Here is an 18,596-nt window from a genome sequence, read left to right as displayed (position 1 = left end):
TTGTTAAAGAGTTTATTGTGGTGTTTTACAATGTTGTAAATGCAGCTACCATAGACTAAAGACACATGCACGCTCTTAGCAGCCTACCTTGAATTTATGCTTCAACAAAAGATATTAAAAAACTAAGCAAAATAATAAAAGTAAATTGGAAAGTCATTTAATTTGTACTTAACTGTTCATATTTAAGAGTTTAAACTCTGGCTTAAACAAGTCTTTGCAATTGAAAAATGTATATTTGGTTCAGTTACTATAATTTTTCAATTATTGCATGCTGTGTTATGCAAAGGTTTGGTGAAAGTATAAAACTTTATTTGTAAATAAAAAAAAATGTATGTTTTTATTAAACACATTTTCAACTGAAACAAAAAATTTTTTGGAAACTAAAATAAATTTCAAGTAACCATTTATTTATTTCAAAAACATTTATATAAAAAAAATAAACAGGCACAACATTTGAGAAAAATCCAAAACAGTGCAACTTTATTTAAATCACAAAAATCCATTTAAGGTAAAAGCAACGCAACAAAAACTTCCAATCATTCACATACAAATGGTTTTGGCAAAAATCGCTCAGTTAACATAAATAAATAAATAAATAACAGATAATGCCAATACCAATATGACAAGCAGACAATGTGCTTATTTTTTTCCTTTAAGACTTAATGACAACATGCAGGTAAAGGAAGATTTTCCAAAGAGAGGGAACATTAACACTGAACATTGCATCCAAACAGTTTGTGCAGAATAGGTATGACCTGCAGAGCTGGTGGCCTGAGAAAATGACCTTCTACACTACTTATTTTACCTCCGTGTAATTTAAGAGTTTCTTCTTTTGTAACCAAGTCTATTTGAAGAAGCCATTGCTCAAGCTCATCATGACCTTTCAGATTGGAGTTCTTAAATGTATTTTTACTTTGTGCAGGGGATCTTTGTTTGTTTTTTTGTTTTTTAGCAAAAATGGGTGATTATGTGCTAAATAAATCAACTATTCTTGCCAGTATTGTCAATGTAAGCCCCTCTCTAGCAACAGATCAGTGGGAGTTGCTCTATCAGTCAGTGAGTGTTTACATAACTATCATATGTGAACATAAATTTCCTGGTAGTTTTAATTGACTTTTTTTATTAATATTTTTCATACACAAAAATTGCACGTGTAACTGCTTCTATTTCATGTTTCATCTGTTGGAGTACAACATACGTTAACCAATCCAGTGCTTGAAAATACGCAACAAACTGGAATTGCTGTAAATAAAAATTGTAATAAAAAGAAAAGAAAAACTAAAAAAAAAAAAAAAAAAAACTTCTTATTTTGATGAGGATTTACTTTGAAGGGACAATAAACACAAAACTATAATTCACTTAAAACGCAATATATACAATCATTATCTATTTTGTTTGCTTATGCTGTAAAATTAAAATTATTTACTAAGAAAACTGTGCTTGTTCCATGCTGAAAGTCAAACTCTGTAGTATAGTGTAACATTTTTCAGAATTATATATATATATTTGTAACAAAGCAAACCAGATAAATAATGAATGCATATTACATTGTGATTTTAATTCATTTGCTTAGGGAAATACATTTTGTTAGTTTAATGTCCATTTAACTAATTCAGAACTTGTGGAGACCAGCTCTTCAGGCCCTCCCTTAATTTGGAAAGCTAAATAAGCAGCCGGTGTACAGAACACACATAACATAGCACTTAAAAATAAACATGCAATACTTTGTAGTGGTGTCCAATGTACTTCAAATGCTCCAGTCAGGGCTTTACTAGACGGTTGGTGCCCTCTCTGTTACCTACCAAATGTATTGACAAGTTCTTCCTGACACAGATGGTTTTCTGATTTGTGTTGTAAGTTGTTAAAGATATTAGTGACAGAACATTTTAAATGGTTTTAAGTATTAAGTTAGAAGCCTGGACATGCATACAATAAGGAATAAGTATAGCTCAGAACTGCCACATTGGCCTAAATAAGGGGCAAAAAATAATAATTATATAATACTTATTTTTAAAAAGGCTGCCTGCATGTGTCCACAACTCCTCAAAGGGCCAAATTGCACTTTTAATTCCTATAAACGACCCACAGCAAATGTAATTAAATCCAGAATTTTCTTTTAAGGACACTGAAGTTTAAAGGGAGAATGGACTGGGGTGCAAGGGTTTGCATGTATTTTGTTGGGTAAAAGAGGATGTTTTCTGGGGTAAAATTTTGAATAATTTCTGCTACGAATGAAAAGCTTAAAAAGCCTCTATGGACTGAATTTGGTCCTCAGGTCTCTTCTTACTTATAACAAACATTAAAGGGCCATTAAATGCAACACATTTCTACCATGCATTTGAAAGAGCACTATTTCTACATGATAAAAATAGATTAGTTTAATTCACTGCCAAATGCGGAAGGCAGTGGCTGTTCACGGCAATCAGCTCTTTTTGGCACCAGATTTATTCTTGTGAAAGTGAATTACACTAAGATCTGCGCAAATCCAGACCTTAGTGTGTTGCACTTTCACAAGAATAAATCTGGCGCCAAAAAGAGCAGAATGCCGCGAGCTGCCTCCTTCATCCGCATTCAGCAGTGAACAAACTGTCAATTGCGCGGATGTACTAAAAATAAACAGGTTCATTTAATGCTATTTTGACTGTGAAACTATCAGGAAGTGCATGTTTGGGCACAGCAGGACCATGGGGACAGAATCTCACTAGCTGATAAAGACGACCCCTACAACTCTGACAATGACAAGCCCTACAAGCATAACCACAAAAATTATTATTTTTCCAACATAGGGAAATAATTTTTTCCCCTATTTATCAATGCAACAAATATTACTTTTAATGTCCGTTTAAGTAATTGTAAAATAATTATGTTTTTAGCCGTCTTTACTGCAAACTTGCTAAAAGGTTAATAAAGCTCTTCAAATTATACCTGGATTTTTTGTTTGCTAAATTCAATACTTTGGAAGTGTATATACGGTATATATATATATATATTTATTTTAACAGTTCTACACCTTCAATACGTATGCATGTCCATACTTCACACAGACTACTGCGTATAATTTCTTTGTGCTCCTTCCCCATTGCTGCTTGCCCCAAACACTCCCACATTCAAATCAGGCTTCTCACATGTGAATACAACCACAGGTATTGTATCAGCATGCAGACAGCACAGGACAATAAATAGACAACATGGAATGTATTAAGAAATCGAGTCATATAAATAGGCAAATGAAATGGTGAAGGGATCTCTATATAAAGACTTCCAGTATTTGTTCAGGGGGTTTTTTTCTGCTGTTTTCACAATGTTGATGCTGACTATGCAATAAACAGTGAGTTTAATCAACACGACTAGTGTTGAGCAATTCTTGTAATCATGGTGACCTATATGTTGTTGAATATACATGCATGGACTTTAACATGATAGCTGTTTAGATGCCCCTTTATATGAGCATTGTGTGGATTCTTACAGGCATTTCACAAACAGCGTGGTCTTCACAGCTCCAGAATTATGTAATTCACAAACCGGTTTATTTATCCATCTTTTAGAAGGCAAAACCCTTAAAATTTGACAGCATAACTCTGCACTGTTATTTTGTAGCAGACACTGGAACCAAAAGTGGTTAATACTGATGTTTAGGTTCCTACCAGCTCACAGAGCAACAGTGATTTTTTTTTTGTTTGCTTGAAATCCATTTCATTTGAGTGAGGTTGAAAAGGGTTTGTTGTGTGCAACCCTTGAAGTCTTAAAAGTCTCAGTCTTCATTTTCTCAGAGCTGGTCTGGAACCTTCACAGCTGAGGTCTGTTGTGAGAGATAAAGGAGAGAAGATGAAAAAGCAGAAAGAGCAAAGAAACCTCACAAAAGGTCCTAACAACGTTCATTACTCTACAAGTCATAACAACAATAGAATTGTTTTTCTCAGGGTTAAATAAAAGGGACGTTAAGAAACAGCATAGACTACAATAGCCAGTGTATTGCACTACTAATACTATATTATATAGCTGTTGCAAAGTCACACAAGAGGAGTTGTGTTTTGTGGGGGTTTTTTCCTTATTTTAAAAAGAGCCAAACTGGTTACTTTTGGATACAGGAGATGAAGCTCTGACTTTACCAACCTGACAGCACACTCTGTGGGGCAGATGATCCATTTATATAGCTTATCTGGGAGGGTTTTTGTAAAAATTTAGTTTTGCTTATTTTTTTTAAATAACACTGTGCCGATTTCCAGACTCCCAACGAAGACCGAACGTTTTAGATGTATACTGATGTCTACAGACTTCTGGTTGTGTAATCGGTCTTTTCATATGCAGGGAATGGGGAGATGCCTGCCCCCCCCCCCCATCCTCTATCAGTTGGGTGTCCCAGCCTAATCTCATCAGCAGTGCTAAACTGGGAGCTTCTAAATACGTTTTAAAATTACTTTATACTGGATTTGTATATCAGTATCTGTGCATATTCTTTATAGTGGGATCTATTACATGCAGTCAAATTAAAATTTGTGTATACTGTTCCTTTAAGTACAGCAGGGGTGTAACAAAGTGCACACATCTGGGCAATACAAAAAGCCTCACAACTAGCTGTTCAGCAGCAGCAAGGAAAGTATTGCATTTTGTCTTAATTCCTTTACACTTGCTTAAGTTTTTTGCTATTTTTCATGAAAGATGCATGTAATTACTATATGCAACGTGACATAATATATAAAAAATATAAACACAATCAGATCTACTAAGAAAATGTGCAGTGAAGTAAAAGTAGGTTGTACATTTAATGATTTTCTGCACCACATAAAAGTGTGACTAGTTGAATTGCTCCTATCACATTAACACATAACTCAAAAGAGGGGGGAGGGTTAGCAATTATGTCTGTGGACTTGAATAGACAATAGCCTGACTCTGCTTCTTTTTACAATGTTTTTGTGAGACATTTAATCTCATTCAGGCTTCTCAACTAAGAACACACATTGCTAAAACTGTCTTTGCCTTTTACCCCTGAATACTAGAAATCTACAAACAAATAAAATGCAGAGATATTTTTTTCTTCTTCACTAGAAGGAAAAAGGGCACAGTCAAGAAACAGAGCAAGGGACCAGTGTGATGTATATATACTGCTAAAGCCTAACTGTGCTACAAATCTGAACAGAATGAAAAACGTTCCATGATTTGGAGGGGAGTGTGAAATTAAATAAGAAGTTTATAGAACAAGTATTCTGTGAATAAACATGGTTCTGTTGAGCTTGCAATACTCAGAATGTGTGTTCATTTAGGGCTATGGATCTCAAATTTCGACACTGTTACAAAACTCTATTATGTAATACAAATACAATGTGGACCAATAATTACATTGTGGGTATTTTAACCAATATGTATAATTAAACATTACAATAGCGCTACAAATAAAATTATTATTATTTAACACTGGCAGCAACTATGAATCTTTTTACCCTCAGAGCTCATCATGGTTCACATTCGTAGTTGAGGCCTGTAACACACCAGGTTGGGGAACACTATTTTTAGGTAACGTGCATATGGGCACAACACAAAAGTCAGTTTCAACTTAAAGATTAAAATTGAAATGTTAGCAGTGACTTGTAAGGCACAGATTAAAGGGATAATAGACTAGTCAAAAGTAAACTTACATGATAGAGATAGACCATGCAATGTTAAAGGGACACTAAACTTTTCTTTCTTTAATGATTCAGATAGAACATGCAGTATTAAGCAATTTTCTAATTTACTGCTATTATCAATTTTTCTTTGTTTTCTTGCTACATGTATTTAAAAAGCAGGAATGTAAAGCTTAGGAGCCAGCCCATTTTATTTTCATCACCCTGTATAGCACTTGCTTATTGGTGGCTACATTTAGCAACACCTGCAAAGAGGTTGAGCACATAGTGAAGGCTCACGCACCAGACATATTCCCATGATATTTTCAGCAGGACACCGGTCATCTCTTGATCAAGATAGCCGATACACTGCAGCTCCTGTGTCTGACTTTGACTATGCATATAAACCTCTTTGCGGGGCTGAAATCATAGTTTGCAACAAACATTTGCTTATTTATAAATTCGACCATTTTTATTGCAACAGAATGTCCCTTTAAGCAGCTTCGAAAACTGATGGTTGATTACGCAAAGACTAAAACTATTAATAGAACTGTATTAAACAAAATGATCCGTCTCCTGCTGGTTTGCAAAGCAATCCTGTAAATATACTGGGTTTGCAGGTCAGCATTCCTAAGCCACATACTTACAAAGCCCCACCTCTGCCCTTAAGCTGAACTAGAAGAGGAAGAGCAAAATTAGAAATGTTTAGTTTCATGTATGATTAGCTGGTGAGCATCAAATGTTCATTTTCTCATGGCTCAGACTATTTAGTAATGATCAACAGTGAGCAATAGGAAAAAAATGAGTGTGCTGAACAAACTAAGTATTAATGCCAATCATTAGCAATAACAAGAGAATGAGGAAGCTGTCTGTGAGACTCTTTGTTTTATTTACACTATCTACAAGGAATCGGAAATGCGTGTGTGCTTGGTTAAGTACTTCGTATACTTTTGGAAAAAGTTGTTTGCTGAAGAAACAACAAAATAAGGCACCTGTACTTCACCCACAAAAGAATCCAAGGGAATGAAAATATTTGAGGATATCCTTAAAGCGACATAAAAGTGCAAACAAATAGTATATTTTGCTACAGCAATTTATATTTAAAGGGTCGGTCTAGTCAAAATTTTCATGATTCAGATAGGGCATGCAATTTGCAACTGTCATCAAATTTGCTTTGTTCTCTTGGTATTCTTTGTTGAAAGCTAAGCCTAGGTAGGCTCATATGCTACTTTCTAAGTCCTTGAAGGCCAAGGGCAGGTTTTTGTTTTGTTTTTAGGAAAGTGGGGTTATAGCTTTACCCATGAAGACTCTGATCTTTAACAAACTTAACTGCTATTTTGCTTACCATGTCAGTGTGCTTTGCTTTAGGACGGGAGATGTTTCCATGTGCTGACGAATGCAGTAGGAATAAGGGAGTAAGGTACTGTAGTTATGCTGTTCCAAGCATCAAGAGTTGGGTCATAACAGTCTAACGTTTTACATCTCTGGATCCCAAAATAGCCTCCAACTACAAACAGTTTATTACCAGATGCAACAGCGTGACAGCTCATTCGTTTAGCAGTCACATCTCCTGCTTTAGTCCACTGATAGGTTTCACTATTAAATTTGTAGGCAGAACAAGCTGAGAATTCTGTATCTCCACCCATGATGAAGATCTGTGTTCCAAGAACTGCAGCAGCTGTGTATCGCCAAGGTTGGGGGCAAGTGGCTGGTACTGACCACCTGTTTTCACAAGGATCATAGCACTGAACTTTGGGCAACTTATCATGGCTCACACTAGTTCCTCCAAATGCAAATAATTTAAGCTTTGCACTGACCACTGCAGCATTGCTCACACCTTCACGTAGAGGAGCAACCATTGTCCATTTGTTGGTAGCTGGGTCATACTGTTCAACTTGCTTTAATGACACTGAGGGAGAGGCAGGGAGACACCCAGTAGCTGCTGTGTGGCCTCCTACCACATACAAGCAGTGCTTAAGCTCAGCAGAGCCATGGCCAAACCTTGCAACAAGCATAGGGGCAGCCTTTGACCACTCTTCATGGAGTGTATCATAGACCCAAACATCCTTAGAAACACCATTTTCTGAACCCCGGCCTCCAGTGATGTAAACTTTGCAACCTATAGCACAAGCACTGAATTCTTTCCTAGGACTTGGGATGTCTGCCTTGGGTATTATCTCTTTTGCTTTTTGGTCTACAAGATAAAGTTTATCACACATAAAAGTCTGTCCACCTAGAAGAAATAAAGCATGTCCAGTTTTACGAGGCTTGGCACACAAACTTGTAACAACACCATCATTTTGTAATATCTTTAATTTGCACCTTATTGCTTCTTCTACCAGTTCTTTACTTTTCTTCTGCTTAATGATAAGCTCTTCCATGGCTACATTCTCCATAAGATAAATAGCTGGTAATAGAGCTAATCTGACAGTTTCCAGCAACTCAGATAGGTAACATAGCCTTTTATTTAGATCATAATTAATCCAGTTCATTGCGGTTTCATACACCATTCTCTCATCCTCAGTTTCCAGCTCTTCATTGGATAAGAGCTTAACCACCAGATCTTTAGGCAGCTGCATGAAGTCTTCTGTCTTACAAATGGTTTGGAAATTAGTTAGGCACATTCTCCAAGACAACTCATACAGTTTAGTGCACTGATGAGCATCAGATAGCAGCAACATGCCTAAACAGTTAGTTGGATGAAGGTTCTTCTCCAGGAACTCAGCACATGCATCTCTGATGTCTTGAAACTCTAACATATCTCCAGCTTCTAGAAGGGATTCTGCATTCTCTTCATTGATGATGACTCTAGACGAATAGGCATAATCCAGGAGGAGTTCTAAAACTTCTGGATGGATGGCATTATGGAAATTTACCTCATTTGCCTGGCTTTCTTTAAGTCCACCACTAAACATAGCTTCAAAATAACGACTGCAAGCAGCAAGGACAGCTCTGTGGCATGGAAAAGACCTGTTCCCTGCCAGGAGTAAGACATCCGTAAAGAGACATTGTTGGCGTAAGAGGTTAAGGTGCGTTAGGACACTGTCCGCATAGGAGGATTTGTGGAAAAGATAAATGTTCATAGAGCCAGTGCTGGCTCTGGACTTGCGATTCTCATGTAGGCAGACTGACATTTTCTTCACTCCTGTAATTAAACAATAACAGGTTTTACAATTGTTTATTTATAGATAGCAAAATTAACATTATAGGCCCTTGAAATATCAATATTAAATCAGCAAAACAGTCCTGCTAAATTTAATTAAATTAAACTAAAAAACTGCAACACAAATTTTGGTTGTATTTATTACACTTTCTCCCAGGAAAGTTTGGGTTAAGACTGTTATCTACTTTTTCTGTGAACCAATGTTTCTCCAGTCATTTGCGCTCTTGAGGTGGATTATTAGTTTTACATCAACAATCATGTTAGGAAAATTATTCTTTGCAATAGCAGTGGGTAGGGTTGCACCGATACCGATACTAGTATCGGTATCGATACCAAGTATTTGCATGAGTACTTGTACTCGTGCAAATGCACCGATACTTAAACCGATACCTCCACTTCCTACCCATATGCTACCTTGTGGCGTTTTTTCAAACTGCATGTTCCCATTTCATTTTAAACTGGAGTGGAGACTAAACTAAAAATTGTTTACTACTGTTCTGCCAATACAAATTGCTGTTATTTGTATTATTGTAGTAGAGATCACTGTACCTCAAACCCCTGAAGTACTGGGCAGTTAATAAACAGATTCCCAGCTCTGGCTAAATTGGCCCAAAAATATCTTTCTGCCCCATGCAGTATGGTAGAAAGTGAAAGACTGTTCAACTTAGAGTCGAACCTCCATACAAATGTCAGATTGATGTTATATAACAGCCCTACAACCCAATTGCATCACCCCTTTAAATTTAATATTTTATTGTAATATTTTTTATTTATAAACATGTTCAGTGAACTTTTGACAAATCAAACTGTTTTATTATTTCATAATGTCTTTTGAATTACAGTCCTTTATAATTATAAAGAAGGAATCTTAAATAATTAGTCTGTATTGTGCTTGGTAAACTGTCACATGACATTAAAAAAAAAGTATTGGTAATTGATATCGGCGAGTATTTGAAAACAAGTATCGGTACTTGTACTCGTTCATAAAAAAATGGTATCGGTGTAAACCTGGCAGTGGGCATTCTATGAATTTTAGGTGTGAATATTAATGTTTATATCAGGGCTCTACAAATGTGTTCAGAATCTAGAAGCCAGACAACTTTGGCGATCCCTATGATCAAATACATATAAAATCAGTTAATATTTATAACCCAGTAGAAGTTGTATTTGTATTTCACTGAGGAAGGGGATCTAGGTTCCTGAAACGTCACCAAAAATGTTTTACTTTTGCAGCTACAAGCCAAGCAAGTGTGGATTATTTGACAGATGTATTGTTTATTTTCCAGCATCCTGGCAGTGAGGGCATATCCCTGGGACTGGATGTATAGATAAGATTGATGTTTATTTGTTAGGTAATGAAACAGTCAGATATATATTGCATTCTAATCACCACCTGTTTAATAAATTATTATTAATTAACTAGGCTGAATTCATGATAAAACACTATGAGGGAGGAGAAGAGGGAAGGGCTTACCAATCTCTTTAAATGCATATGTGCAAACAACAATACATGCTCAAATCCTATAAATGTGAATTAGTTGGTGATTGGATAGCAAGGGTTCTTTTGTTCTGGGGAGAGGGAACTCTGTGAAAAGACATAAACCAATATGCTCATTTGACAAAATAAAGCTGTATTAGTAATTGCAACATTTTCTCAGATATGAAGGTTGATTATCACGCATCATTACTAACCCATCTCTTTAAATAGCTTCCTGTTTTATACAAATATACACTTTGGGGAAAATTGGTGGGAGACATTGGAGGGTAACAGTCTAGCCCACATGCCTAAGCACAGGTGTAAAAATGTAGATTGTGATTTACCAGTCAACCTCTAAATGCAGAACAGTTGACCACAAGACTTCTGTGATTTACCATTTCCCTTTCAACACAGAATATTACCCTCTGTGTTAAACAAAGCATAAGCATTGCAATTACATGGATCACACTGACAAACTTCGCAAATAAACAAAACCTGTCTCACTAAAGCATGGGTACCTATTGGTAAAGGTGGTTAGGTTTCAAAGGAAATATGTTTTTATTTGACCATAAATAGCAAGTAAATTACATGTATAATAAAAATGACAATACTTTTTTCAAAACTTTTATCAATATGTACATAACATGTTTAATTTCTGCAGAAGAATATTTTAGACGTATACGGAGAAGCTTTGCATCAGACTTGATCCTTGACAGTTACACAACTATGAGCATGTGCAATTGAAACAACTTCATATGGGTCAACTAAACAGTTTAAAATTTAGGAGCCAGTAAGAATATTTAAAGGGTTATGAAACCCAAACATTTTCTTTCATGATTCAGATAGAGAATACAATTTTAAACAACTTTCTAATTTACTTCTATTATCTAATTTGTTTCATTCTCTTGGTATCATTTATTGAAGGAGCAGCAATGCAATAATGGTTTCTAACAGAACACATGGGTGAGTCAATCACAATCAATATATATATGCAGCCACCAATCAACTGCTAGAACCTAGATTCTGTGCTGCCCCTGAGCTTGCCTAGATAAACCTTTCAGCAAAAGATAACAAGAGAAGGAAGCAAACTAAATAATAGAAGTAAATTGGAAATTTGCTCTACAAATAACCGATAATAATAATAATAATAATAATAATAATAAATTGGAAAGTTGTTTAAAAGTGTATTCTCTATCTGAATCATGAAAGAAAAATGTTGGGTTTCATGTCCCTTTAAGATCCAGACAAATTTTAGGAGCCAGAAAGTCGTATTTGCATTTAGATATTTGGAGAATAACCCAAAGGTTTGGAACCAGGGGTAAAATCCTAGGAGCCAGTGACTCCCTGGCTCATGGGTTTGTCAAGCCCTGGCAAATAAAGATATACCCTAATAAAGAAAAATATATGCCTGCTTAAATGCAATTAAATTTTTACAAAACACTTGATAAATTGCTCAACAGTCATGTAACCTTAAGGAAAACCAGTTCCTCAGCTTTCCTATAAACATATTACAGACCTGTGCTCAGCAGGTTACCCTGTATTTTCCCTCACACTGCTGATTTTCAGCTGACATACTTTACACATGTCACAATGCAAGTATCACAGTCAAACACAGAAATGGATCGCATAAGACAGATAGATCATGCAGATGAATTATTTTAATGCCATGTTCTTTGTTTAGATTACTGTTGAACAAGGGGTCTCCTAAAATTCATGTCTCCTAATTTATTTAGGTTGTAAATACCTACAGGGTAATACATTTCCACTAGTCCAGGACTAGTAAAAAATGTAGCATGGTATCTTTATTTACCATTGAGTACAATCAGGGCTTGACAAATGAAGGGGCTAGGGAGCCACTGGCTCCTAGAATTGTGCCCATTGGGTTATTCTCAATATATCTATATACAAATACCATTGTCTAGCTCCAAAAACTATGTCTGGCTCCTAAATATTCTTACTAGATCCAATTTTTTAAACAGATTTGTAGACCCCAAGTGCATTATTTACAATAATTGGGAAGGCTAGTAACTTGTTTCCCCTTCCTCCTAAGAATGTAGCTGTCTTCTCAATTTCTCCTCTAGCTCATAAGCTTGGAATAAATGTGACAATGTAACTATGTACCCTCGGGGCAATAATACAGTTGCTGAGAGGGTTCTGGTGACATTATAAAACAAAAGAAAAAAAAAGTTTAAAAGATCTATATAAGCAATGGGAATTACAGTGCCATAATACAGGTACCTTTCATTCATCTTTCTTACTACACGAGTCTAAAGTAAAGCCCATTTTATGTATGGTTTACATTACAATAGATTTGTTTGGTATTCCATAATCTCTCTCTGAACAGATTATAGGGGTATATTTATTAAGGTTTGGATGTGCCTATCAGTTGCAGGGTCGCACACTCCTTGCGATTCCAGGTGGACAGGTACCATGCTTGCAAAAAAACTTGTCATTCTAAATAATGATAAATCTGGCCCATAATGTGCACTAAATGAGCATATTACTACCACTTTGCTTTCCATTGAAAGTATAGGATGTGCTTTACACGTAACACCTATGCAAAAAAAACGCTTTTAACAACTTGTAATATCAGATTGAGGCCCAAGCATACTACCCCATAGTTACCTTAAAGTGGTGGTAATCTTTAGCAATCAAATGCCATATAAAGGGACACTCAGGTTAAATAAAATGTTCCTGATTCAGATACAGCATGTCATTTTAAACAACTTTCCAATTTACTTCAATTAAAAAAAATGTGCACAGTCTTTTATATTTACAATTTTTGAGTCACCAGATCCTACTGAGCATGTGCAAGAATTCACAGACTATACGTATATGCATTTGTGATTGGCTGATTGCTATCACATGGTACAAGGGGAGTGGAAATATACATAACTTTGAAATTTGTTATAAAAAAATCTACTACTCATTTGAAGTTCAAACTAAGTGCTATTGCATTGTCTTGTTACCTTGCATTTGTTGATTATGCAAAGCTAATGTGTTGCCATTAAAAAAAAATGTGTATACCTTTTTGTTTTTGCTTGTACACTAAAATATTTTTTATTGCAAGATTATTAGTCTGAAATTTACCATCAATTTAAGTCTATAATACAAAAATGACATGCTGTAATGAAACAGAGTGTATAATGTCTGCACTAGAATGCCCTTTTTAAAATACGTTTAACTCTTTTAAAGACCATAAACGCATTGTAAAAAAAAAAAGGAGCATAAGAATGGCATAAAAAGTAGGACACAATAAAATCAAACTTCATAAATTATAGCATGCACAGAACTGCATTGCCAAGAACACTTTCAACATCTAATCTAAAAGTAGTAATTTCCAACAGCTACGCATATTCCATTTGAGAACAGTTTGGCCCTATGTGGATGTCATCTTTCTCAGATAAAGCAGTAGTATAATTAGGACATGTCAGGACATGTCATTATCTGTCTTGGCAATGGGCCTTTAAACTTCTAGCAAAGGAGCACATAAAAAATATTTTTTAACTGTATTAGGTTATAAACATGAAATGATACTTAACTACAGTTATTACTTTCCCAATAAAGGCTAGAGGAAAGCTAAAATAAACTGCAGATTCGAGTTGCAAATATACCCAGCACAATAAGGCTGATTTAGGACAGGGGATTAGATTCGGAAACATGAATTGTTGCTTGGAAACAAAGATGTTCCTGAAAATCCCAAGTGTGTACTTAAGTAGCTTAAAGTAAGACATACCTAAAGAACCAAACACTGCAGTTTTACCCAGGGAACTTTGTGCAGAGCAGCTGAGAAATTATGAATATAAAATTATTTTTCTAGCTCAGGTTTACAAAATCTAAGCACTGTGACACAGTACCCAATCCCACCCCCTATACACTACTCCAAAATGAATATGCTATTTTAATAAATAGCAAGGGAAATGGAGGAGATGCTGTCTGGGTCTGTATAGTAATATAATGTTGTAAAGGAACATTACTGCACCATGCATGCTACCTTCAAAACAATTACATCAATCTAGCTAAAGCTTTGCTTTATTAGAAGATTATTATATCATTTTCTTTTCATCAAAAAGAAATCTAATGTGGCCCTCATTTAAAAAAAAGGTTGGACATATCTGCTCTAAATTATAAGCTATTTAAACACTACATCATAGTCTATGTACGTACAGATATTTATTGGCATAGGTAATTTATAGGTAAAATATTGAAATTAGCAAATCTTTACCATATTTAGTGTTGCAAACCTACCTATACACAGAGATGAAGAATCACTGACATTGTTTGCATAGAGAAAGCATGAAATTCTCTGTGTTGCAAATGGAGACTGGTAAATGCTCAGAGTGAAATAAACATGCAAACTGGGGCAAAATATAAAGCGCTGGGGCAGCATAAACGTCCTGCAGCTTAGGTTGAATAAACCTGGTTTAACACAAGACAAAACACATTTTACATTTATAGAAACATAAAAGGGAATTTATCTGACAGTGTCAGACTTTACAACCATTACAGAGGACTTGGAATGTGTAAGTGAATCTGACTTCAAGGGTTTGTTTGAAATGCTTTCTACAGCATTCAAACAGAATACATTAAAATGAATTAGTTGGACACTAAATCTAAGATGCAGCAATTAATAAATGTTTAATAACTGCAATGAAAATGGATCAGAGCATAAATATACTCTCACCAAATGAAAGTACGCTACATTTGTGAAATAGATACTATATTAATGGGAGGGAATTATTCCCTAAAAATGAACAGACTGTAATTCATCTGCAGTATCACTGCATATTTTATGTTTTTTCTTCTTTAAATAGTGAGAATTTTAGAGAGTTTGTAGAGCTGTTAATTGCTGTTATTGGAGATAGATTCACTACAAACCAAAGTTACGATTTTTCCCTGCGGTGAAGTTTTGATATCAATAACAGTGTAGTGACAGTTGCTATATGAGGCTTTGCCATAGCATATGTCCTTACAAATACCCAATAAAAACACTACAAAGGAAACAATTTCCGAAGTAGAACTATTTTAAAAATACAGACCATTAAAGCATAAGAGCATAACGTCAATTAATGGCCTGCACAAATATATAATATGCAGGGGGGGGGGGGGTGAGAGTAAATATCTTAAATTCCATTTGTTGTAAAATTTAAGCATGCAATGACCAAACCAGGAATTGTCTTTCATGTCAGTAAAAAATGCTTTATAGTAGGGACTGACAGTTCCCATGAGTATATATATATATATATATATATATATATATATATATATATATATATATATATACGCATAAGAATTTATACTCACTAATATAGAGAGGTTCCAATGATACAGGAAGATGCATGAAGGAAATATGTGGTAATGCGTGTGATTCAGCAATACTGCAGAAAAAAAACACACTAATATAGACCACAGAGATAACATAGCTGGTCAGTCTTTAAACATTACTTGGTAAAGCTTCTCCAGTCTCAGCATTATACAGCCCCTAAGCTGGAGCACACTGTACTAACACAACATGACAGCTGAATATGCAGCACGTGTAAGACACTGAGAATAAAGACTAAACCAGTGTCTCCGCTTAGCACACATGGCTTTGGCCACCACAAATCATTTACTGTCCCCAAAAGAATATTCAGTGAATGGCAGTATAATTAAACCATTTGGCTATGTGTTTACAAACATCCCCTGGAAGCGTTAACTTCAAAAACAAAACCACACGTTAGTGTTTATACCCATAACTATTTCTGCCTGAGGTGATAACCATTGCATTGCAAGACTGTCACTCATGAGAACAAATCTCAAATGTTTAAACATACTGTTAAAATACTTTTGTTATTTATATTTATTCTGCTATTTTTATCCTAAAAAAACACACTTAACTACACATACTAATGTGGACACATTACTACAGATTCATGATATTATTAATACTATTAGAAAGTAAGTTGCATAAGGGGTTAAACAATACTAGCTACACGTTTTATAAATTGCACATACAGTACTATACATCACACCCATTCTCTTGATAAACTGCTAGATCCTTAGTATCTTATCAAACAGAATGAGAACAGGCTGATTAAGGACAGTGAAGAATTCACACACGCTCCTCCCCATATTAATAAAGCATCGTTCAAATAATAACAGTTGAATCACATTAAAAATTCACTGTAAACCCAATTAAATAAGTTTAGGCTGCAACTATTTTTAAGAAGGATATTTTTTTATTTACCTGTAACAGAGAATATACATAAAGTGTGTTTGTGGTGGTCTTTTTCATACAGCCAATTTGCACGTCTGTGTATAGAATGTGTTCTTTTTGTCATGATCTGATAGTTCTATAGCCTATAACGTTCTGCTACTTTAGGTCACTCAGCAAACCAGTATCTTCCTAAAGTTGCACTATCATTTGTTTAGCTCTTCTGCAAAAGGCAATTATGACTATAACTAAGAAAACATAAAAATCAATAGCATAAATAAAAACAAACTTACAGCTCAGCTCACAGGGGATCATGTCCGTGTGTGCAGGTCACACTGTTCTCTCGCAGGGTAGTAGCCGGGGATCCTCTCGTGTTACTACATCCACAAGTGGGAGCCGTGGGCAGCTGTCTGTCCTGCACTCTAAGGCTAACGGTAGAGTCCTGGGCTATTTCTTTGGAGGACACATGGGCTATGAGGAGGAGGAGGAGCAGAGAGGACCCACACGATGTGTAGTAGCAGCAGCCTTAGACTGTGCTGGCTTCATTCACACAGAGGTGTTGGAGGTTTGGGGAGGAGCTGCCGGGGAGGGGAGGACCGCACTCCCATAGGTCTGATACCCAGCCACAGCTTAGGGAAGGCTGTCCTATGCAAAGTGCTCTCTGGGAGGAAAAAAAAGTGTTACTGCATTGTGAAGGGAACCAGAGATAACAGGAAAGGGATACCTATTATAAATGACTATTGCTCAGCTCAAGTGCAATGCTGGTAGACGAACAAGTATATCTGTATGCATGAGCTGTAGCCTGCTGCCAGTGCCCTCGCTAGTCTTCTTGTCAGCAGAAAGGTCACACATTTTATTATAAATACATTAATTACACCGGTGCCAGATAGGTCTTTAGTGTATTACAGCAATGTTTAACCCCTTGAATTCCATATGAGGTTGGGTTATTTATGGTTGTATTTTAGCTGTAAGTCAGTACAGAGCTTTGCATCTTCCCATCCCCCACTTCTTTAGATGTCACCTCTTATTCTTGTATTTTACGATCAGTGAATGTAAATGGCTTTATAACTTTTATTTTTTTAATTAATCACACAAAAAGTGTTTATATCTGATTTTTTTTTTTGTTTCTTTTTCACTATTTTTTAAAACGCGTTCGCCACCACAGACCCTTGTGAAAAAAACTGGGCACCGCTGGCCTAAAATGTATAAAATAAAAGTCAGTGATTCACAAAATGACTACATATCAGTGATTTAATGTGTAAGCCCACAGTGACGTTGTACTTGTTATTAATTAGAAGAGAATGTCTAGTCCAATTCATTTATATTCAATATTTATTCTAAGTTTTATACCACAATTGTAACAAGACATATTTGTTTCAATAGCAATTAAAATCCGTGGGACATTTCTAAGTGTATATACAACAAATACTATAATGGCTTTATATGAAGTACTGGCAGCAACTCACCTAAGGATGAGCATTAGCGCTGTGACTTCTCGCTGCTTCACAAATTAAAGCCTTTTGGGAATAATATTTCGAATGTGCAATTATTCCCCATGGACCTACTGTACAGAGTATAAATTAAAAAGTCGTTTAATGTTTTACATCAAAGCGAGGGATTTAAATAATTATATACCACATATAATGTAAATGAACTCATGCGAAATAAATGCCTCAGCCCATTCCAGTCAAATAAAAAAGTAATACTCTATAGTTCCAAATGATCAGTGTCCAGTAGGGGTAATCCTGAAGATGTGTGTGTAAACAACAAAATGCAATTAAGAGATAAAATAACTAGAAACTGATGTTTTGTGAAGAAGAAAAAAAGTCTATTGATGGAAAAGGTTTAAAAATGAGTATGTAGTGTAGGTCTACCTCAATAATAATAATGCCACATTATTGCTATTACTAAGTATTAATATTTGTTTATAATTCAGGGCACTGCTCAAGGCATTGTGCTGTCTGTGTCCAAAAATAAAACGACTCCCCTCAATTTTCTGCACGTTCAGTCTAAACACAACCAGCATCAGTTGCATCAGAGATTAAAGTTCAGCAGATTAAAACTTCACATGAAAATGTGCAGATGGGCATCATATCAATGAATTTCTCTTTAAAAACACTGCTTTCCAGAATATGCTCCCCAGTGCTGTCCCTGTCAACTGCT

The 18,596-nt window shown here is 35.5% G+C and overlaps 1 protein-coding gene across 2 annotated transcripts; it reads right to left on the bottom strand.

The window, feature by feature from the left end:
• Positions 1-386: 386 nt before the first annotated feature.
• Positions 387-16,964, bottom strand: ENC1 (ectodermal-neural cortex 1). Of its 2 annotated transcripts, none has more exons than XM_053701418.1 (3): positions 16,727-16,964; positions 6,946-8,745; positions 387-3,799 (listed from the first exon to the last, which is right to left on the bottom strand). In XM_053701418.1, exon 2 carries the CDS (start codon positions 8,732-8,734, stop codon positions 6,965-6,967), a length of 1,770 nt encoding a protein of 589 aa, XP_053557393.1. In that variant the 5' UTR covers positions 8,735-8,745; positions 16,727-16,964; the 3' UTR covers positions 387-3,799; positions 6,946-6,964. The 2 variants fall into 2 exon arrangements, with proteins under 2 accessions (XP_053557393.1, XP_053557392.1); XM_053701417.1 differs by lacking the exon at positions 16,727-16,964 and adding an exon at positions 15,545-15,839.
• Between the last annotated feature and the right edge of the window lie 1,632 nt (positions 16,965-18,596).

The sequence above is a fragment of the Bombina bombina genome, chromosome 2 (genome assembly GCF_027579735.1).
Source record: "Bombina bombina isolate aBomBom1 chromosome 2, aBomBom1.pri, whole genome shotgun sequence".
NCBI lineage: Eukaryota > Metazoa > Chordata > Amphibia > Anura > Bombinatoridae > Bombina > Bombina bombina.
Note: the sequence above shows the minus strand (reverse complement) of the source record. Positions and strands in the feature narration are given on the sequence as shown.